Source organism: Caenorhabditis briggsae (genome assembly GCF_000004555.2).
Source record: "Caenorhabditis briggsae complete genome, chrX, whole genome shotgun sequence".
NCBI lineage: Eukaryota > Metazoa > Nematoda > Chromadorea > Rhabditida > Rhabditidae > Caenorhabditis > Caenorhabditis briggsae.
The window spans coordinates 20,020,813-20,043,463 of NC_013491.2; the positions used below are offsets into that span (position 1 = coordinate 20,020,813).

The 22,651-nt window shown below is 36.2% G+C and overlaps 6 protein-coding genes across 6 annotated transcripts; 3 read left to right on the forward strand and 3 right to left on the reverse strand.

Annotated features, from left to right (window-relative positions):
* Positions 1-5,370: 5,370 nt before the first annotated feature.
* CBG07284 lies at positions 5,371-6,223 on the forward strand (the record flags this gene model as incomplete). Its single annotated transcript, XM_002645606.1, has 3 exons — positions 5,371-5,442; positions 5,493-5,862; positions 5,910-6,223. The coding sequence occupies 3 exons, from the start codon at positions 5,371-5,373 to the stop codon at positions 6,221-6,223; spliced, it is 756 nt and encodes a 251-aa protein (XP_002645652.1).
* A 3,584-nt stretch (positions 6,224-9,807) lies between these two features.
* On the forward strand, positions 9,808-10,315 carry CBG28102 (the record flags this gene model as incomplete). The annotated part of the gene is made up of 2 exons (XM_045240650.1): positions 9,808-9,881; positions 10,132-10,315. The coding sequence occupies 2 exons, from the start codon at positions 9,808-9,810 to the stop codon at positions 10,313-10,315; spliced, it is 258 nt and encodes an 85-aa protein (XP_045098688.1).
* Positions 10,316-10,732: 417 nt separating this feature from the next.
* CBG07282 lies at positions 10,733-11,130 on the reverse strand (the record flags this gene model as incomplete). Its single annotated transcript, XM_002645605.2, has 3 exons — positions 10,733-10,867; positions 10,915-11,007; positions 11,056-11,130. 3 exons carry the CDS (start codon positions 11,128-11,130, stop codon positions 10,733-10,735), a joined length of 303 nt encoding a protein of 100 aa, XP_002645651.2.
* A 2,127-nt stretch (positions 11,131-13,257) lies between these two features.
* Positions 13,258-15,373, reverse strand: CBG28103 (the record flags this gene model as incomplete). The annotated part of the gene is made up of 2 exons (XM_045240651.1): positions 13,258-13,347; positions 15,191-15,373. The coding sequence occupies 2 exons, from the start codon at positions 15,371-15,373 to the stop codon at positions 13,258-13,260; spliced, it is 273 nt and encodes a 90-aa protein (XP_045098689.1).
* Positions 15,374-16,223: 850 nt separating this feature from the next.
* CBG07280 lies at positions 16,224-17,302 on the reverse strand (the record flags this gene model as incomplete). Its single annotated transcript, XM_002645604.1, has 4 exons — positions 16,224-16,335; positions 16,378-16,896; positions 16,947-17,216; positions 17,268-17,302. The coding sequence occupies 4 exons, from the start codon at positions 17,300-17,302 to the stop codon at positions 16,224-16,226; spliced, it is 936 nt and encodes a 311-aa protein (XP_002645650.1).
* A 1,333-nt stretch (positions 17,303-18,635) lies between these two features.
* On the forward strand, positions 18,636-19,271 carry CBG28104 (the record flags this gene model as incomplete). The annotated part of the gene is made up of 6 exons (XM_045240652.1): positions 18,636-18,638; positions 18,687-18,794; positions 18,843-18,917; positions 18,964-19,045; positions 19,091-19,190; positions 19,238-19,271. 6 exons carry the CDS (start codon positions 18,636-18,638, stop codon positions 19,269-19,271), a joined length of 402 nt encoding a protein of 133 aa, XP_045098690.1.
* Positions 19,272-22,651: the final 3,380 nt, after the last annotated feature.

Consider the following 22,651-nt stretch of genomic DNA (forward strand, 5'->3'; position numbering starts at 1 on the left):
TGAAGTTCAATGCGCTGCCAAGTGACTACGACAATTCACAGGTAGTTGGAAGACTGGGCATTTAAAAATCTCATTTTCAGAGTGCTGATACTTCCATTCCTATCCAACCCACAGACTAAGGCTGATGGATCCGTTTGCTTCGAAGTAAAGATTAAATTTTCTGGAACGACGTCAACCGCTACCTACAATACATGTACAATGAAAGCTGGAACATGTAAGTTTTCTTGTATAGAATAACATTTTGAACTCGAAATTTTCAGCGATTCGTATGTAAATCAGACTGCTCACGACCTTCCACCATTGTTAACTAGAAAAAGCATGTTCGCCTTTTTTGTGAGGGTCAAAAGGACAAATTTGCATTTGCTTACAAATGAAAAGTTAGAGCCATGGGTTGATAATGCGTATTCTGGAGAATGTGAGTTTTCAATTTATTGAATCACACTTGTCGACAGGCCCATTCCGAGCCGGCACGGGTCAGCTGAGAAACAGCTTCAAAATTGAAATTCTAAGCGAAACAACACACTAAATATAGCGCGCCACGAGCTGTACAATCTTCAATAAACCGGACCGTCTTCCATAACGATATTCTTGTCCTTACCGGCGACCCCCTTAATTTGGCATGTCGTTGCTCCCAATTTGAAGCAAGTTATCATCCAGCCCGTGCTGGCCCGAAATCGGCTTCTCGACGAGTATGGTCTGAACCAAAAAATTGATAAAAAGCAAGTTGAAACCTGAACTAAGAAAATTTCAGACACCATCCCCTCCGAAACTGAAATCATCCCACTAAAGTTCACCTTGCCAAATAACCTCAAAGTCGATGAGTCCGAGAACAATCAAGCCCTGCTTCATATGAGAATCCAAACAATGATTCTCTTCCGATGTCTCGACTCCGCAAGAAGGTCATTCATCTAAGAAAAGGAGGATCCTCGATGGGATATGCACTGATTTTGTATTACTACTCAGAAAAAGGCGCTGAGTCTAAACCCTTACAAACTTCTAAATCACTCAAATGGTTTCATAACCTTGATGAAAGCTCTCTTGAAAATCATTTTTTTTTGTGCTGAGAAGTACATCCGAGATAAGTAGAGATTTTCGTATCAAAGAAATACATTGGGATTATTTTTTGGCAGGATTGACGGCCTACGTAATTCAAACTAAAACGTAAAAAATTTTAAAGAGGGAGAGATGGGAAATTTTTGGGAGCTTACTTTGGAGTTACGGTATTCATTTCAACATTAATGGAAACATATTAAAATTTACAAAGTGGCTGTCGTGACGCTTTTATATACCGTAAACTCGTATTGGGAGGGCCGGCCCTTCTATTTTTCCAAGGTACCTCCTGGGGCCCTTCTATTACAGGTGCGTTTCGATTGGGGGCCCTTCTATTTTTCCGGTCAATTTTCCTGTAATTTTTCATTGAAAAATGCGAAGGATTTTTGTTCAAAATTCATGAAAATCTGTCAATTTCAACGAAATTAAGCTAATTTTTTATCAAAAAATAGTGTTTCAAAATATTTCTATTGGATTATCAAATTTTCGTAATTTTTTTCACTGAAAAAGAATACATATTGTTAAATTTCAAGACACATTTTGGAGGGGTCCTTCTTTACAGGAGGCCCTTCTATTACGGGGGCCTTTCTATAATAGGGAGCCCTTCTGTTTTTCCGAACATTTCTGACAGGGCCCTTCTATTAGAGGGGTCCTTCTATTGAAGGGGCTCTTCTAATACAGGTTTTACTGTATGTAATTGTTTGTTTTGCACCAACATAGCTCAGCTGCTATCGTCGCGCCATTTCGATCGGTGGGTCCACAAGTTCAAATCCTCAAAACACAAAAGAAACATTCAACATCGTTGACAAGAGATGTTTGTCCTCAATCCCACATAAAGAGGATCTGAAAATTTATAAAGAATATTTTCTTATCGAACAGCACTTATTGACGCCTCCAATCCGTTCATCCGCAAAAGTGCATATTAGTTTCGAAAAATTACAAAAACAACCAAGAGTAGTGAGATCACGCCTACAAAAGCGAATGCTTTCGAGCAGAATGACCGGAAAGTGCAATCCAGATTAAACGTGCACTTTTGAGTGAGATGGCTATGACGACACACATCGGAAATAAATTAAGGCACGAAACCCTTTAGTTCTATTTTTGAGAAAGCAATTAAAAAAGAAGAAAGGAATGCGGAATAGTGCTTTCAGAGTTTCTTTTCTTTTTTAATTAAAAAAGGTCGGACCAACTTGGAATAGATTTTTTTTCCTCAGAACAGGATCCAATCTCGAAAATCGTCAAAAATATTGCAAAAAATAGCAAAACGGTCATCAATTATAAAAATTTCAAGCCAAATGAAAGACATAAATGGGTGTTCAAAACTGTTTAATGTGTTCTTACAAAACAAACAATGCATGCTGAATATTACATAATAAATACATTCCTGCTAACTTGGGAAATGTTGTTATTCTAAATTGTCTTCTGTTTACAGTTTTTTGCAGACATCTACAAACTGATGATTATTATTTTCCACTTTCACTGTTATGTAAAAACCATTCCTCATTTTTAAACTGTTATGTAAAAACCATTCCTCATTTTTAAACTGTTATGTAAAAACCATTCCTCATTTTTAAATGTTTTGTTTGAATAAAAAGTTTTTGACAATTCTCTAGTTTTTAAAGCTTCATACAATCAACGAAAATGTGATATAAACAGACAGTTCCGGTTATTACAACACATAACATTGTAGTTTTCAGTTGATTTTAGGCAATAATGACAGGAGGCAATAATGACTTTCAGGAGTCTGGAGCTCTGCTGTCAAGTTCCCTAACACTATGAAATTTTTGGAGAGTGTAAAATAGGCATAGATTGAAAACTTTATTTTTGCAGAATTTTTGGAAAAATCCTAGTTTTTCATCTTTCTGCCGATTTTTGAAAGACATCCCTTTTTGGTCAATTTATGAACTGAAAACGTGAACAAAACAGGTGTCTTTCACGAATTGGAAATATTTGAAAAACTAGGAATTTTCAATTAATTCTGTAAATGCAAAGCTTCCAATCTAGGTCTGTTTCACACCGTCCAAAGTTTGCAAAATGTTCGAAAACTTGACCTCCGTGCTCCAGACTCCTGAAAACGGTCAAAATGGCAGAGAATCAACTGAATAGAATTTTTTGTGTATTTCATTAACCAGAACTTTTCATCTCGAAATTTCATTATCCCGTCAATTCAGTAGTAATCTTATTTTTTTGCTTTCAAGTAGTAGAACACAAATTATTTTCCCAAAAATCACGAGACCGGCGCATCTTCTCGACTGGTATTATCTTATCAGTCGTTTCGATCAAAGACACCAATAATGATGTAAAGGATTGTGTAGTCTGAAAAGATTTATTGTTTTTCTTTGAAAAGTCTGGAGATGGTGTTTGATTTTCAAACAATAACTGTATCTAAATTATCTTTGCGTACAGGTGGAAATTGGGAACAGCTGAAAAAAATCTGAAAATAGAAAATTATGATTCGAGAACGTGTATCGTTTACTACGAATCTTAGTTTTGACATGTTAGAACAAATTTTCACATGTTTACTGTTTGATCTATGTCTTTAGAAAACAACCAGAAGCAGACTAAAGCCAACAATTTTTTCATTTGTGTTTTTGCTTCAAAGTGAACACAAGATTCTTAATTTTTGTCGTAACAATGTTCTTATCACTATTGCTATAACTCATACGCGAGTCTTCTCTTGTAACCGATGCACTTTAAGAAAAAAAAAAGACCAGCGAGCAACAACGTCAACAGGTAAACATGTGGTTCTGTATTAAAATTCTTGAGACTTTTGACAGAAAACCATACTAACTGCTTACTTATGCCAACTGATATCAACAGTTGCACATGATTTTTCGGGTCGTAGGAAACACATGATTCTAGAGTTATGTCAATTTTTCTGATGGATGGCAGAATTAGATAAGAAAACATTTACTTAAACTTTTAGAGACTTTTTTGTTTATTTGAATTCTGTTTTTTTTTTTTGAAAAAAAAAACAAAGGACAAACTATGATTCTAATTATTTGGACCTCAAAGAAGATTTCATGATTGCATAAAAATGCTCTTAAGATTTTTTTTCTTTCTAGGCAATAAATTTGGAGGGTATCAAAACACTTTGGGGTCATTGGGATATAAAGGGTGAAAATTTAGATTCAGAAGTACAAAATTCCTGAAAAATTCAAATTAGGTCCCTTTGAATTGGGGATTTTACACTTCTAAACCACAATATACCCCCGTATCGTTGTGCTTTCCAAATTATGGGTTCTTTTCTTATCATAAAAAATCAGAAATTCTGAAATCTTCTGAAAATCTTCTGGTGACTTCTTAGGACAGTTCAGTGAGCAACAACGTCAACAGTGCTCATATGTGTAGCGCATGATCTCACGCAACGTCACGGAAGGAACCAATCCGATTGAAACCACAAAAAATTCTTTCCGCTCCTTTGAGCTGGCCTGGTTTTTTTTTGTATTTTTGAGAGCGTCTTAAAAATGCAATTTTAAAAATTTCGTCACTTTTTTGAAAATTGAAAAAAAATATAGAAATGGGATCTGAACTGATAAGTAGGAATGATAAGAGATTTTTTAGATTTTTTTGCCTTCCTAATTGTTTTTGAGTAAATTTACAACAAACAACAAGTTCATGTGTCCCACTTAGAACAACATTGAATTAGTTCCTCTCATTGAAAACAATTCCACTAGTTCGCCCCCATTTTTTTTTCCGGAACCAAACGGATATGACATTTAGGATAAACGTTTAGACCGGAAATTGAAGAGGCGCGTCGTCGAACGGAAATTGGAAGTTTTAGTCTAAAGTTTATGAGAAGTGTATTCTTTTTTTCGAGCTGTAGAATGTCAAAGTGAACTTTTATGGAAGCTTAGCTGATGATCACAAGCTTATCATGTAGTGTAGTTTTGATAGACAGTTCATATTTGGACTTGTCTAGGAAAAATGATGATTATATCTGTTTTTTCATCGTTTGTCTTTTATAATCGAGAAAAAAGTTGATAGCCAGTTTTTTCTTAACCAGGAACCTAGAATAGTCAACATTTTGTGTTACAGTAGACTTCTGTTCTTTTTACTCTTCTGATTTTTCCAACTCTTGTACCATGTACCTTTAGTCTTTCCAACCATGAACTAATCTATGACGAGAACATCTTATGTTTTTTTACTCTCACGTCACGAAACTTTTTTCTCTCTCAGCTCCTCCCCGTGCAGAAACATTAGGGATTTTGGGGGCGGAGCCCGCATTATCTTCCACCTCATCCGCCCCGTATAAATACCCGCTCTTCACCAATATTCCTCACTTTTAGCCTTCATTTTCCAGAAGGAAACTTTTGGAAAATGAGCTCACCCTTCATGTTCCTCTGTGGAGCTGTGGCGTTTGCTGTAGCGCACCCACCAATCCATGCCAACGTAAGAATCAAGTTCCAAGGTTTTCCAAATTTCTGAAAAGCCTGTTTTAGATTCATGAAAGCATGGCAAACTTGGTCAACGAGTTGGACTCGAAACTCACATCAAAGCCGGTCCTAAAGATGACCAAGGCCCTCACCGACACCAGCATCCAAGCCGGAGATCGTTTCGTTCTCGAGTGCGAGGTTCTCTCAACCCCAACCGCCACAATTCATTGGGATAAAGACGGCGTCCGTGTGCAGGGTGATAAGGAAGTGAACGTTCGTGAGAAGTTGCTCAACCTGGCCTCCCCAGTTGTCGAGTCTGGAATCGTGATCTCGACTTTGACCATTCCCTGTCTTCAACCAGAAGACTCCGGAGAGTACCGCTGCATTGCTTTCAACGGTCATCAAACCGCCAAGAGCTCCGCCGAACTCATCGTTGGTAAGCTAGTTATCAAATTGAATAAAAACCTATAAACCGATTTCCAGACGGACAAGCCGAGTGCAAGTCCGCTCGTCATGCTCCACCAACCATCAACCAGTGGACTGACAGTCGCTTTGAATTGGAAGGTAACGCCGCGACTCTCATGTGTCGCTCCAACGAGCTCGTCACCCGTTCCTGGACCTTCGGAGATAAACCAATTGTGTCAGACGGAGATCGTTACGTAGTCGAGCCCAATGGAGACCTCCTAATCAAGAATATCGCTTGGGAGGATATGGGATCTTACATCTGCACCGTTTCCAACGCACACGGAGAGGACAAAGTCGAAACTTTCCTGTACCCGACGAAGAAGAATGTCTAGACTGCGCAGGCAACTCTTCTTCCGTTAAACCAACCATTTTATTCAATCAGATCTGATTTTTTTTCATTTTCTCATATAACTTTAACTTTCTCATCTTTTCGTTTTATCTTTTTTCGATTCGAGTGTGTTTTTTCATCTTATAACGGTCTCATTAAAAACTTTTTGTTTGAGCTTCATAATATCCCATCGTCTGAACTTGACGGTAAAGTTCTTTTTATATTTAACCTTTTGTATTCTTTCTTGTCTTTTTTGTCTTTTCTTTTTTTCATGATTCAACTTTTTGTGATCACTGTGAATTCAATAATATTATTTTTTGGGGTGGCGACCAACAAATAAAGAATTTGCTTGTTAATAATTAACTGTTAATTTCGTTGGAAAAATTGACGATTTTTCAGAGCCTTTTTTGGAAACTCTACCTTTCTGAGAATGCATCTAAAAGTGCTAGTTTAAAAAAGGGCATATGTTTTATATTAGTTTCATTAAGAACATATGTCATCTCACTTGTTATTTTTACTTAATTCAAAAGAAGAAGAAGAAGGAGACTAACATAAGTAGCAAGACTTTTTTCATGAAGAGCTTGCAAATTTCGTTGGGCTAGAAACAGAAAATGAGAATGAGGTCAGTGGGGTCTAGAAGATCAAAATCAAAATAGAAAATCAACTGGAATTACAGGTGCAAAACTACCTGGTCAAAACTTAAAAGTTTTGCTCTGATCTACTTTTTCAAAATATTATGGAAAACAATTTAAAGTGTTCAAACATTTTGAGAGCATAATGGAGTGCAAAGCAAGTTAGGGGTATAAAATCTACTTCTTACTAAGGAAACTTTTCTGTGTGTCTGTCTCGGACTTTTCCTAGAACAACTCAAAGGGACATGGAACTCCTATAGTGGTGTGTGGTATGTAGTCATGGACTACCGACCGCTTCATGTCCATGGTGTCCTATGCCTCCTAGCTAATAGGGAACCTATAGGGTGGACAATCGAAAATTTCAAAATTGCTCCCAAACTCACTAAAACTTCAGGTAATTCTGCGAAACAATTTTAGACTTATCTATGTGCTGTATACAAAAAATTGAGCTCAAATCGCCAAAATTGGGAATTTTCGAAAATTTTGTTTTTTTGTGATTAACTTAAATTTCGATTCTGCCGCCTACTGGAATTGTGTGTCATTGTGTGTTTTCATTCGAGAGACATTATATATGACTGCCTTGAAAATTTTATAAGATCATGTTCATGAGCATTTTCCTTGGAATACATTTTTTCCATAACTCAACTGGATTATTTTTCCAGTAAGAAAATAAGAGCGTTTCAATTTTCCGAATCTTTCCAGTTTTCGAATTTCCGAGTTTCTTAAACTTTCATATGGTCTTCTCTTGATTTTCAGATGTTTGGCTCTGTATCTTTGCTAGAAGAATTTTGGTTCATTATTAGAACTGGAGTGTGAATTCACAAACTGGAATGTGAGTTCACAAACTGGAATGTGAATTCACAAACTGGAGTGTGAATTCACAAACTGGAATGTGAATTCACAAACTGGAGTGTGATACATTACTAAACAAGAGAAATTGTTGGTTGATTTTCTGTGAGTGCTTTTCGACCTTTTGGTGGCGTTTGGCTAGGTATGGCTGAAATAATTTTTAAATAAAGGATTCTGAATATTGGTTAGAACTTATTGTAGCTGCAAAAGAAGATTAACATTATCAGTTAATTTGTTATAACATTGGTAATCAACAATCGGTTTTTTAATCCGTGCTGGTTCGTGTCAAGATATGCACAAAAAAATGTATTTGTACTTTTTCTGAATTTGCATCTTATCGGAATGGTGTCGTCATCAGCTCCTGATTTGCATGAACTGCGCACTAAGCTCCACCGAGCATTGAAATTTACATGAAGTTTGGAACGGAAACGACCTTATTAAAATGTTTAAAAAAAGAACTCATAGTTTGATCTCATTAGGAAAATCGTGTGTTGATTCGAAGAAGCGTGAAATCTACATATTATGAAACTACGGGACAAGTCAGGGGGAATGGAATTTCGTCCTCATGTTTTTGTCATCATTCGGAAGTCCTTTCGAAAATAGAATCCTAGTGATACATCAAAAAAGGGTTTTTTTTGAACTACGTGAGGTTTGAGCACTGATCGAACACTCTTACTCAGCAGTTCTGAGCAACAAAGGGTCATGTGGAAAAAAAAATTTCGTCAAATGAACATGGTGTGTATAAATCAAACACAAGATAAAAAACATACTTGCGACGGGCCGGGTTGGGCTTTTTTTAAAGAATTTTCAGAGCCCGGATTTTCGGAAAAAATTGTTCTGTCTTTCAAACTTATTTTTGGGGTCAACAGAAAAAAAAGGAGAACTTTTCTGACAGGAAAAAATATTTTCAATATCGGATTGTCTATAAAAATAGTTCTTTCACGAAAAAATTCGAAAAAGTTTCTGGAATTTCAAAAAAAGTTTTCAAATTAGGAGAACCCGGCCCGGGTCCTGGAAATCTTCGGCCCGGCCCGGCCCTGATTTTGCATGTATAATAAAAAACAGTTAGTTACCAAAAACATAAATAAAAAAAACTTAGACTATGAAATAATAAATTTGCAATTTCAATGCTGGAAGTTTTCATATTCACTTGGCTCAAAAAAATTTGAGTTAAAAAAAAGAAAGGAAAAAAAGCGACTTCAGTGCGCAACTTCAAATGAAAAGCTTTTTCTTTAAAAAAACTAGTTTTAATCTGGGATGAAAAAGAACATATTTCTGAAAAAAACTGGAATTTGAATTCGATAAAATTGTCATAAAAGTTTTACATTTTTTGGCGAGTTCATTTTTTAAAGTAGCATGAGACATCATCAGGTTTACAGACAAATTAAAATTACCCATTTTTCAAATAAAGTAATGCAGAATCTCGATTTTTAAAAACGGCTGAGACAACCAAAACAAAATAACTATTCAAAACTGATTTTGGTGGCAGAAGACTTATTAATTTTCCTAATTATTATGTAATTGTCTGCAAAAAACTTTCGGTAATTTTCCCACAGCCTTCTCAAAACTCTTATTCATTGGGACTACAAATCGTGAGAAACAAATCATTCAATGTCACAAATAATACGTTTTTTGACGTTCTACCAACCCACGATCCAGAAACTTCCAGAATCTGAAATTCATGTCCCAATTCCTACAATTCAAGCCAAAGAATTGGAATTCGGTGTGACAGCACCCCAATCATTGCATCCAACAAAAAACACCGTAGATCCGTTAAACAACAGCTATTTTCTTATCCCATACTTGAAGTGTCCCAACAATTCTTTCACATAATTTTGCCTTTTTGCCCACGCCTTCTCTTTTTTTTTGTTGGTAGGCTAAAATTTCGAAAAAGAGGCACAAAGAATTCTACCATTCCCAAAAATTTTTGACAACGACATCCATAAATCTCTCTTCGGTTTCTAAGGCCGAGAACGTCGTAAAACGACGAATAACGACTACAGGTTGCCTAGAAACATCTAGTCAACAGCCACTCGACGGAGAGCCCTTCGATTCTACATTTTTCCCATTTTCCTTTTTTGTTCTTCTCTTCGATTTTCCCAAGAAGATGGTGAAACAATCCAGCTACGCTCCAATTCCAGGAAGTGTCATCACTTCTCAGCCAGGAATACAGGATGCTGAGTAAGTAGATTACAGATTCCGTAATCACCCAAAAATCTTTTAACTTTGAGCCGATTTATCTCGGTTTTTGTCACAGATACACAAAAATGGTCACTGGTAAAATGTTCATCATATTATGATAAAAGTTTTATTAGTCGATAAATGTTTTCTATCTTTTACAAGAATAGAGATAAATAAGCTCAAAGTTGAGGGTTCTGAGGGTTCGCGGGATACAGTATTTCGAATTTTTCTTCGAAACGCAGCTTTCCAGGATCCGTCCATTCGGCAGCAGCGATCCAGAAGTGTCGGCCAAGGAGAAATGCAGTACATGCTGCAGAAGCTGTCTGGAATATTCAGCCAAGCCGTTCATCACCATCTACAAGTACTTGGAGTACCGTTACAACTACACTCGTGCTATCTGCGGATGGGAGAGACGAGGGGAGGGAGATGAATAATCTTCACGGATGGATCTACTAGACAAATGTTAATCGGATGGCGATGTAATTATTGGGGAATATGTAGTCTATTTTTTTGGCTAGGCCGGGCCGAGTCGGGCTTTTTCAAAAGTGTTGAGGCTCGGCCCGGCTCGGGTTTACTGTAGCTTTTTTTTTCATTTTCCAATAAATAAAAAATATACCAAATTTCTATCAAATCAAAAACTCGGAAAAATTGTCGAACGTTTCTGAACGAGAAAGAGCCGGGCCCCTTGGCCGAACCAGACCGGACCGTACCTGAAAAAATTTCCTCTTAATATTTTAAAGATTTTATTCCTTATTTTTTGGTTTTTTTTTGTACTTCAAAAAATTAACTTTGAAAATGGAAACAAAAAGAAATTAGAAATGTGAAAAAATATTGTAAAAAAAAGTAAAACGTCAAACAGTAACAGCTTGCCGCCTTCTCTCGTTTAAAACTCCAGATACCGTCTCTCCTCTAAGCACGACACGGATTAGCAAATCTTCCAACAACTTAATCTTCGTCATACCCGTTTCAAACTTCTGTCTATCTTTCTGAAAAATAAATGTTCGGTTTTGAAAACACGTTTTGCAGATTTTACCGGTCTGTAAGGAAGACTTTTGCACATAAGAAACGCACTAAAGAAGTCACACAGATTCCGGATACTTGGTTGCAGTTCGGGCAACTCATTTCTCTGAAAAATCAGTTTTCATGTCACAAAAATACATTAAAATTCACTTACAGGGTGTTCTAAAAGGGTTCCAAGGGATTTCATCTTGCCTTCAATAACTTCAATTTCTTCATCAGACATCAGCATTTTTGGGTCAGAGGTATTCGTTGTCATCGTGAGGGTTCGAAAAAACAGGGAGGAAACAGCGAGACGTAGATACTGTGAATGAACAGGTCTTAAGAGTGACGATGACGTAAAGGCAAGGTACGTGTCTTTTATACTAGCTAATATCGATTCTTCCTGGGAGGGAAATTGTTGATAATCTAGGCCCGTATGTCATGTGCGATGTGTATCTAGGCTTTCAATAGGCCCTTCAATAGGTCTTTCTGCACACTGTGGCAGATGCACCAACGTTTAGTGGGATAAAAAATGACGATAATGAACAATTAGCACATTGCAAGGGTACTATTTGATTAGTTCTACTCTTGGGAAACAAACACTATGGAGAAATGGGAGACAATGTGGTTAGAGACGTTGTGACGTGTCAGCAAGGAAACTTTCTCTGAAAAATTTGTAGAACTGAACTCATGAAGAATACCCCTTGAAAAACTTGGAAAAATATGAAAATAAATGAAAATCAAAATAAATTTTAATTCGAGCTCTTCTTCTCACCGGATGGACTAGAAAACTCCGGCTTCTTCACTCAGCCACCAGTTAACACTTCGGATTTTTCCAATTTTTTGTTTACTTTTATGGGAATCTACATAGATTTCTGCACAAAATAGAGCAATAAAAAATTTTACCGCACACCGCCTTTGACGGTCTCATTTTTCCCACTATTGAAATTACAGTTTTCTATCATTGTTTTTCAATTTTTTGTTTCATAAAATCTGAACTTTAATTTCGTTATTTCTTTTGTTCTGTTGTTTCCCATAGATTTTTATCGTCATTACACCTAAACTCCCGACCTATTTTTTGCTCTTGATGATTTTATCGGACAGGTAGTTGCACACGACATACAAGACTAGATTATCTAGAATTTTACTCACGGGAAAAATTTGACAATTTGAATGACATGTGTGCTGTATTTTCGATACCTTTCCTTTTCTCACTGACTGTTGGAGAGGTACAATGCTCTGTTTACTGTAGCACTATGGAGAAAAATAGTCAGTAACAGGGATGTGATTTTAAGTTCACGAATTTGACGAATTAAAAAAGATAATAAATTGTGGATGATTTGGTACTCGTAAAATTTTACGAGAGTCGTGAAATTTAATTGGTAAAAACCGTTAAAAGTGAATGAATGTTTTTTCAGGGCATTTGTGCAAAGTTATTTTTCCATTTGTATCGCAAATGTAATTTTTATTTACAAATTTCATGAGTTTGCAAAATGTGACGTTCTCTAAAATTCGTGATGTAAATTTGAGCGCACATCCCTGTATCAAGGAAAACTGATAAATAAATTTCTTATGTGGACAGTACGCATAGAATTAATTATGGGTGCTAATGTAATTCAGGTGTAATATCTATTTCGGACTGAACGTGTCATGAGACTGCATTTCAAAACACAAACAGTCCACTGAGCCTTTAAATCAATTTGTATACAAGATTAAAAATCCAAATTCTTTTTTCTACCTCGAGGCTCTCAGCCTGCAATATCCTTTTTTCCCATTTCTCTCTCTTTTCCTCTTTTTCGGCCCATCCCTTTTTTCACTTTTGCCTTTTTGTTTCATTTACGAAGTCAGACATCTCGTTACCTGCTTTGAAGGAGAACTTTTCTTATTTTTTCAATTCTCTTTCGAAATCTTTATTTCTTTTTAATATGTTATGAGGGATTAATTATCAAATTTTATATACAAATATGTTGTTCAAAATTTTTTAAAATTATTCTTGGAATTGTTGAAAGCTCACTACGAGCACAACTTTTTTCAATGCAATTGCGTTTGATCTTTTTTCTGAACCATTCAGACTCGCTCTAGAGGAAGTAATCGGTAGGGTGTTCCCCGGATCGGTTGATTTTCTTTCCCAATAACTAATGGATCTTTTAATAGAAGCATCCTCTTTCAACTCAGTTTCACCAAACGGGAATAAGAGTGCTACGTGATTCAGGAAACGAGTAGGTTACTCTTTTAGTGAGGAAGACGCAATGATTGAATTGTAAGAGGAAAAAATTGGAAGAAGATTATATCCACTGCATAGATTTTGAAAAACAAATCGACCATTTTCTGTCGATTGTCCTGACAAAAAAAAGAGGAGAAAGAAAAAAAATAAAATTTAGAGGAAAATATAACTTGAATGAGCACTGTCTGCGATTTTGAATCTTGGTTGCAAAAATAACGAGTAAAGTTTATTAACAACACTTAGCTGAAAATATGACAACTATATAAAAGTTCCAGAAAGAATCCTAAAGCTGTGAATAGAGAGCAATAAAGCGAGTGTGAAGCTCTCTCACGATATCGAAAGTCTCTTTATCGAAGTCCATCTCGCCGAGATAGATGAGGTAATCCACGCAACGTTTCAGTGTGTTCAGAGTTTTGAGTCTCGAGCTAACAGATTCAGCATCCATCTGTTTCTGAAAAATTTAAATTTTTTAATGATAGCATAGTTTTTGGGGGATAGAAAAGACTGTTTTTTGATTCAAAGAATGGCTAAAAATTTCAAGTTTTTTATCTCGTACACAGGGTGGCCGATAATGATAGGACGTTTCTAAACATCTCCCATTTTTTAGAAAAACGTTTTATAACTGTAATAACTTTATCAAAATATTCAAAATATGTAAGAATTTTAGTTTTATAACAAGTAGTCATGATTAGAACCACGAGCTTTGACAGAAGCCTCCAAACGCATGATAAAAAATTTGGCTGTGCGGCGACTGTAGTTGACGTCAAAGTCGCCCTAGAACTTCTGAAATGGACTTTACAGGAAGTCCAAAAAACAGTAGGAGGTTCCTGAGATCTTGTTCTTTAAAAGAATCCATACATTAAAGTCCATCGGACTGAAATCCGTGGAGTTAGAGGGCCACCAATCGTAGCCGAGTTTTCTAGGAAAATGAGCGTCTAAGACCGCAATTGTAGATTTCGATCTACAAGACGGTGCTGAGTTTTACAGATGGTTTTAAATATGTCCAACAAACTGCTGAGTGGCCCAGGACAACAAATTATGCATCAAAACTGTCGTTCGGTAGACCTGCGAGCTGATTTTCACCAAAAACCAAAAAATTGGTATTGGTTGCCGTGATTCTATCCCAAACTTTGAAATTTTTAGGCAATTTGAAGATAAAATACGTTCAGGAGATTCGTTGTCATCTTTTGGTAACAATTGTCCCTGATCCCGACGGTTCGGAAGAGTTTCATCAGGGAAACTTATTACGTCACCCTAGATCTCGTCTGACACCCGCCGCAGGTGGAGGTGTGAAAATAGTTTTTTGCATTTTTCGCGTCTGCAGGCCCCGGATGTATAAGAAAGGAACAGTTTGCGGTAGATACGGTAACTGCAAGTGTTTAAATCCTATTTTCCGATTTTTTGAACCCTGGACCATGCAATACCAAGGCTAAAACCCATTTTTTTGCTCAATTTAACGTTTGAAATCCCCCGAGTCTGGTGAATGTTCAAAGTTGATGGTGGTCTTAATTTTTGTTTTAGTAGGTTCCTCTGATCCTTTTGGATATTTTCAAAAACATTTCGGACACCTGATGAAGAAACTCCAAGTCTTCTAGCCACATCAACACGTGCACCCCATCTCGAGAAAAGTCGCGATCATGGGTTGGTGTGGAGAAGTCTTCATAATCCTGAACAAAAAACAAAATGATACCAAATGATATAAATCATTGCTTATAGAGGGACCCTATTTTCTATTAGTTTCGAAAGTTTTCAAAATTATTCTTTGGCGCCGGGCCAAGGAGCTCTCAAAAAAAAACGTCCTATCATTATCGGCCACTCTGTAGAATATCAATCCTACACGTGCACTTTCAAACTTTTTACATCTTTTGGAGGAACTGAGCTAATTGAGCTCAAAATGCACGTATAGGGTGGGCTCCTATTTGAGCAAGTCCTTTATTTTAGATTCTTCCTCGCTAGAAGCTATTTTTCGAGCATTCCCATTCACTTACCAGCACGTCTATTTCTTCCTCAATGACAAACTTCTTGTTGTAGAAGTCTACCTAAAAACAAAAATCTCGTTTGCAAAGATATCTGCTTTTGAACCAACCAACTGACAAACTGTCAAATTTGTTCTTTTCTCGCTCTCATGACAATTAGCTTCCGAATTAGGTACAAAAGAAGAAGGTTGAGATTTGAAAGTCATTATTGAACTCAATATCTGTTTGAAAATGAAAATGAGATATACTCGATGCACGGCAGTATTCTTTTTCAGGAACACACAGCTGTTCATATTTCGAATAGAGCATCGAGTTTTTTTATCAGTTGAAATGTCACACATCTGCCAAGTCCATCATATTATCCTTTTTGCGAACTTATGATTCACGAAACTGTATTTCGAAATTTGGTTTCAGAAATTTGTCCATAACTTTCAACAGGGATTAGATCCTTCATGTTTCATTGTTGTTCTTAAAGTTTAGCTATTGAATGAATATTCCGTAAAGTGCCATCTAATTTTACACTTTCAGTTCAATGATCTCAACGTTTTCGAAAGATATCAAAAATCTGTTTACTACAAAAATGTTGGTGACACTGTGATAAATATTTTATCAGTGGACAAATATTTAATTTCTTCTATAGGAATTGAGATAATTAAGCTCAAAGTTGTTGGTTTTCTCTAATAGAAGCCCTCCTGTATACGTGGACTTTGAGCTCAATTATCTCAATTTCTGTGAGAGATATCAAAAATATGAAAACTACACGCCCAAAGAAAACTACACGCCCAAAGTTGACGGTTTGCCTTAATATAAGCCCACCTTACACCAGCACTTTGCCCTCAATTATCTCAGTTCCTTCAAAAGAAATTAAAAAATTCAACTGATTAATTAACCATTAGAATACTACCAGTATTTTATTAGTCAACAAAATTTTGATATTTTTTTCCAGGAATCGTGACAATTGAGCTCAAAAAGCAAGTGAATACTGACCTTCTATTACAGTCATCACGGTAAGTTCGCAAGTATTTCATGTATATTTCCAAGCAGACGGACAAACAAAAATTCTGTTCATATACATATTTAACAAACTTATTTTCTAGAAAATTCATCTAACGAAAATATACATAGAAATACAAAAACGCATTTTTATTTAACCCAGTAATATTCGAATTGTTTAGAGAAGAAATCATAAAGCATCTGAGTCAAAGCCACCTCTAGACAAGCTCTGGAGAGTCGGGGAGTTGTTCCTTTATAGAATCTGAGAATCAATATTTTATACTAATCAAGAGAAACTTGTTACCCTGCAAACTTGTTCTCTCTCCAAATCGTTCGAGCACAATGGAAAGAATTTCTGAACTCTCCACCCTCGTGACTTTGCATTCTAGTTTTAACCACATCAATGGGGGTATTTGCAAAAACGGTCAATGCACCGGCAACAGCACCCATGATTCCTAGCATAGGCTTTGATATTCCTTTTGTGTTATCTCCACTTTTGTAGAATTCTTTCAGGTGTTCCATGGCGACAAATCGCATCATCTGATCACAGCCAACCTTTAGAGTTGTAGCTCCCACACCTTTGTAGACACCAAGAAGCCCTTCTGTTTTTAGTATAACTCTGGTTTCATGAGAAATTCCGTGATATTTTGGATGCTGGGAACCTTGGTCTTGAATGAATTTCACTTTTAGAGTCTCGAATGGAGTGACGACAAAAACTGCTTCAGCTAAGCCGGCGGCCAGTCCACAGAGAACTTTTTGAGAGTGAGATAATGCTCCATTTTCATCAGATATCTGACTTTTCAGAAGTTCAGAAGTCCCGAACCTGAAAATGAATTATTTTATATTTCAGCTTACTGTAATGTGTTTTAATACCTGCACGACATTGCTGCACATTTTCCGCTTACAACAATAGGCAACCCCTTATAAAGCCCAGCAATTCCATGAGCTCTTATAGTTTCTCTAACACAATCAAATGGTCTGGAAAATCTACTACCATTCGACTTCCCAATTAATTGCATTTGAGTTTTCACATAGTCTGCAGGAAAAGTGACAATTGCATTCATACAACCGGTGGCTCCGCCCACTAAGATTCCAGATAGCATTTCTTTGGGAAATTGGTAGTAGATCCATTTAGGGAGTGTTCTTAAATTATTTGTTTAAAAAAAGTTATGGTTTGGATAATCTAGAACTTACTCTGTCACTGAGTGGCACTCAAAAATTCCAGACATTTCAAACAAGAATATTTTGAAAAGATTGAAGATCTTCAAATTTAGTCTTCTGTCTGCCGACCCGTACTTTTATACAGTTTTGCAAAACTATTTCAAAGCCAACAATACAGATCTCGCAGACATGTAAATTGTGGGAACACTGCAGAGTCTATGACCATTTCGAAAAAGATGATTTGGTTGACCTATAGTCTATATTGTGGAAAAACATGTGAAATAATCATGGTTATTTTTTTGGTTTTGAGTACCTCGATTCTAGAAGGCAACTCACAATGAGCAAGAAGTACAAATACCGTAGACACTCCAATAGCATGGACATCCTAACCGTCAACTTTAATTTATCTCGGTTTCTGGGAAATCCATAAAGAAGTAGCCAATTAACGAATCGTGTCTTATATTATAATCAAAATTTTGTCAGTTCATCACTTTTTAACATCTTCTACAGGAAACCATATAATTGGAAGATCACATGAGATTTCGAGAATTTCAAATGCTTTCCCAGCTCACAATTCACGGCATGGGAGCCGTGAATTGTGACTTAGTACAAGAAGCAGAGTGTTTTGCACTGAGTCTGCATACACGCAGGTCGCAGTTTTATTATTCCGACAATACTGTTTGTAGATGTGTTTTCAATTTGAAGAATCTTGAGTATAAATTTTTTGGTTTACCTGAAAAATCATGATTCGAATTAAAACCTCTTCGACAACCAGAAAAAATAATGCGGAATGAAAAATTTTTTTCTGATCAAAAAACTTTTTTTTTTCATTTTTCTGAATCAATAAAATTTTTATCATAAAATTTCTGCCAAATGAAAAGTTTGCGAAAAAACACGTGAGCCTCAGTGCTTTCCTTCTTGAATTTCTGAAATAATAGATTTTTCTCACCGCGTCAGTCGTTGTATTTTGAGTGTGAGATTTTCCAGGATATCCACACGACTTGAATATTATAGACTTCCACCTTTGGGCTAGTGTAGTCCCTACACCTGGCTTTGAAAATTGTTACTATCATTCTTGCAATTTTTTGTATTTTCTCTTCGATGAAAATTCTTTCCTCCGCCATCACAAGCAGCTATATCAAAACGAGGCACTCTAAATATAGGGTATATTCCCAGCAGGGGACAATTTGACGCTTTCCGCTAGGCCGAGATAATCCCTATCCTAACTAATGAGCCCTGGGCGAAATTCTTCTTCGATTCTGCCATAGGTATATATAAGTAAAATGGAGCCCGCCCACATTCTCAGAGAGGTAGGTAGCGTATATCAGGTGACTAGTCGTATGCGAAGCTGCACAACAAAACAACAAAGTAGAGTATTTGTGTCTTCTTCATTGAAAAAAGATGGTACGCGTATGTTTTATTGTTCTGGTAGCTTATTAATTTCTATTCCAGGATTCGTCTGAAGAAATTCGTGTTGGAACACTTGTCAGTGCAAAATCAGCCGCAAAAGGATGGTGTGAGGCCAGAGTGGACAAAATTCATGAACGTGTTGATTTGACCGTGAGTCGATTATGCGAGAAATATATTGTAGGCAAAACACAATTCTAGGTTCGTTTCCAAGAAAGTCCATTCTCCAAAGAAACGCTCAGAGTCGAATTCAATCCAGATTACAAAAGTGGAATGGTAAGATTTCCTATTTTTGATTTTTTAAGTCGAAAACAAGTTTCAGTTCAAAAAGTTCACCATTAGGAAAAGAGAAATTTTGTGCAGAATCAGCACTATTGAGAATCAGCGAACAGAGTATGGAATACGTGAGTTTGGTCAGTATTTTCAAGAAAGACGTACCTATTTTTCAGAGTTTCCTGATGAATATCGATGGCTCAGTAGGCGAGATTTTATCATTCGAAGCGATGACACGACAAACAAGAAAAGAAAAAACGTTGCAACCGAGAGAAGGTAATATAATATATGAAACGATTGGAATGAAAGTTAATAATTTTCAGTTTGAGAGCAGAGAAAAGAAACAAAAAGAAGTGAACACCCAGATGAATCTCCCAAGTATCTTGTATTGGACTACAAGTTTTACAACTATTCACATCTATTTCTTTTACAACTTCTTCTACAACTCTCACATCGTACCTAAAAACGACAATCTTACCATCGAATGTAAATATTCTTGTCTTTTTCAACTTCTACTTCGCGCTAGCTCTCTACTCTACCTTTTTTTATCCTCGCATATGTTTCTGCTTATAATTATTCACTAAACCGATGTGCGCCCTTTTTTTGTACATAGAACAGATCAAGATTCGATGTTCTAGATGTTTGAAAATTTCTGTTCAACCTAATCTATATATTCTCCAATCTGTATAACCTTGTAAATGTTGCTGTATTGAACGTTCTCTTGCTTTTTTTTGTACATATAACAATTCAAATGTTTAGGTGTTCGAAACCTACTGTATAATCTACTGTATATTTGTCCAATCTTTATAATCTTGTGTATTTTGCTATATTGAACTCTGTAGTCATTTATAAACCAGATTTATCTTCTTAACTAGAAATTCGAAAATATATTTTGAAAGTAGGATTACGAAATTTCGAGGGGTAGCTTGTGAGGAGGAAAATCTCCTTCGGTTTCCACCTTTGACTGTACCCCATAATTAGTTCACACTTCCAACAGAGAGATTCTAAATTATTGTGTGCTCGGTAATGCTCAAGCTTAGTTTCCGTGTGATAACCACACGAGCGACGGGGCGAGCCTACTTGGTAATTTCCGCTGGAAGAATTGACAAAAAACATTTTTTCTTGAAGATTGGTAACATCTGATTTAGCTTGTTCTTCAAAATATGCGTTAGTAGAAAAAAAAGCATTATACAAATATTCTGATTATACGAAATTTCTCAATCTTCAGATAACATCGGATGAAAGAATCTCGAATACAAAAAGCAAGGAATGAGAAAAAGAGAAAAAAGTAGTTTCTGTGGTAAAAAAGGAAGTTTGAGTTATGTAAAAACGTCAAATATGCTTAGGTACAAAAATTGGAGAGCAAGAAATTCATTCCGACAAGTATATGAGACAAAATAACAATTTTAGAGGAGCAAAACCATTCGGAATCTAAAAAATTTTATTGTAATGTAACCAAAAAGAACATCGAGAAGTGAAAGATACAACTTATACATATTTTAATAAAGCAATTTTTTGCTGTGATTAAAAATGGATGATATAAAAAGGCACTATTCTAGAATCAGGGAACGAAAAAAACCGTGGAACAAAAAATAAAATCACGGAACGAAAATCTTCAGTAATCCAAAAAATTACTATCTTTTTCACTTGGACAAGTAGTATCCGTAATACTAATTTGGCATCAATTTTACTTTTTCCAATACCCAAAAGTATACTAAAAAAGGGTTTATCAATTTCTTAAGATACGCTAGTTAACAGGTTACATAGGACCTGTAGAACATCTGAAAATTCAGTTTAAAGCTACATCAGACTATTCTTATTCCGTTCGAACCAATATTTTGTTCCAATAAGACTAATTTTGAATTAGAAAAGATTTCTTCAATTATAGGCTTAGGCTGAATCATGGTGTTTCCTTCATGTGGGACACCCAAAACGACGGCAAGTTTAATAACTCTGCTCGTCGCAGCCTCTAATCTAACTCTCATATGTCCCATGATCCTCAGAACATCTGGGAAAGGCCCTATGTAACCTATTAACCATGTACACTATCAACTAGTGTACCTTAAGGACAATATACCACATTTCGGGTGTCATTTTGGATACTGAGAAAAGAAAATGTAATGTCAAGGTTAGATCTCAGGATAGTACTTGAATGAAGGTCCTAGCAAGTTTTGGATTACACAAAATTTTCGTTCCGTGATTTTATTTTTCGTTCCGTGTTTTTTTTCGTTCCGTGATTTTTACGTTCTGTGTTTTTTTGTTCCGTGATTCTAGAAGAGTGCCGGTATAGTTACCACTACATTTTAAAACTCTTTCCCGAAAACTTCCTTTAGAGTTTCGCGGATTCGAATAGTGTCTTGTGACATCTAATCATGCTTTGAAAAGACTTGATAAGGTACTTCGAAACCATATAAGAATTTCCCGTGCGATTTCGAAACTCTGCTTTCAATTATGAAACTGCTTTTAATATGAAACTCTGCTTTTAATTGAAGCAATTATTGTTTTTCCTCTCATCTGAGAAAATAAATATCGGATTAACGACAGTGTTGCATGATTCGTGTTGTGCCAGGTAACCGTGAGCAATTAAAATATAAGTGCAAAATCATTATTATGTGGTAATGGAGAACAGGGTCTTCACCTGGAAAATTACACCTGAAAAATAAAAAACGTCAGTAATTCGTCGAAAATAAATTTTGTAGTTTACGCTGCTGGAACAAAAATTTATATGAAAATGGAAAAAATAAGATCATAGGACAATGTTAAAGAAATAAGAAAAAAGAAAGGGCTAAATATGACGGGAAAGACAGATAAGAAGGGAAATATCGGCAAGAACAGAAAAGGGAAGAAAATGGTGCAGATTAAATGTTTTTGATGCAAAATCTGGAACAAGCCTGACTCAAAATTCTTGGAGCTTCCGACCGCAAATTGGTGCGCGCAGGTGAGCAGCCACTATCCGCGCGGTGAGAGCGCAGGTTACGGTAGCGCACTTTCAAAGACGAAATGACTCTAAATTCGACAGTTTAGGCTAGATATACTTTCCGGATTTGTGATTTTCAGACATTTCCTTCTGGCGGAACTTTGTCATGAATGAGATTGTGTATTGGGCTAATGTTGGTGACATTAAAGCGTGGATCAACTGGCTGGCAGTCACTAAACTAGACAGTAAAATTATCCTAGCTGAGAATGTTCTCATAAACTAAATATTTCAGATTTGTAAATTCTGCGCAAGAGCAACAAGGTACAGTATCACTTCCTTTCAATGATCCAACTTGTGGTAGCTTGGAATGAGTTTTTGTCACTACTGGGCATCAGGTTCAGTTTCCATTGGTTTTGATATCATCGCATAATCCGTCTTCTTCTATATTCCCAATCTGTAACATCTCATATTTCATCAGTACTCTCCCGTCGAAAATTCATAAAGTTTTACCCGGTGGTCATTTCATTCCTCGCTTTTTTTCACCTATTCAGAGGAACAAGTCGGTCATTTTACAGGTAAGCAAACAAAAAGAAGTCCATCTCTCATGAAATATTGTTCACCCTCAAATTCTTTCTTATCTTTATCTAATTGTTTCATACAAGTAATCTCCAAGAGCTTCATCAGTTTTTCACAAGGCGATAAAAGATCGAAGGGAGATGGAATAAAAATAAAATTTAATGCCTCGTGGTGCCACTGTGCAGTCTAGAACATGTGCCCTTCTTTTGTTTGCTTATCGTACCCTCTTCGAATTCTTTCTTTT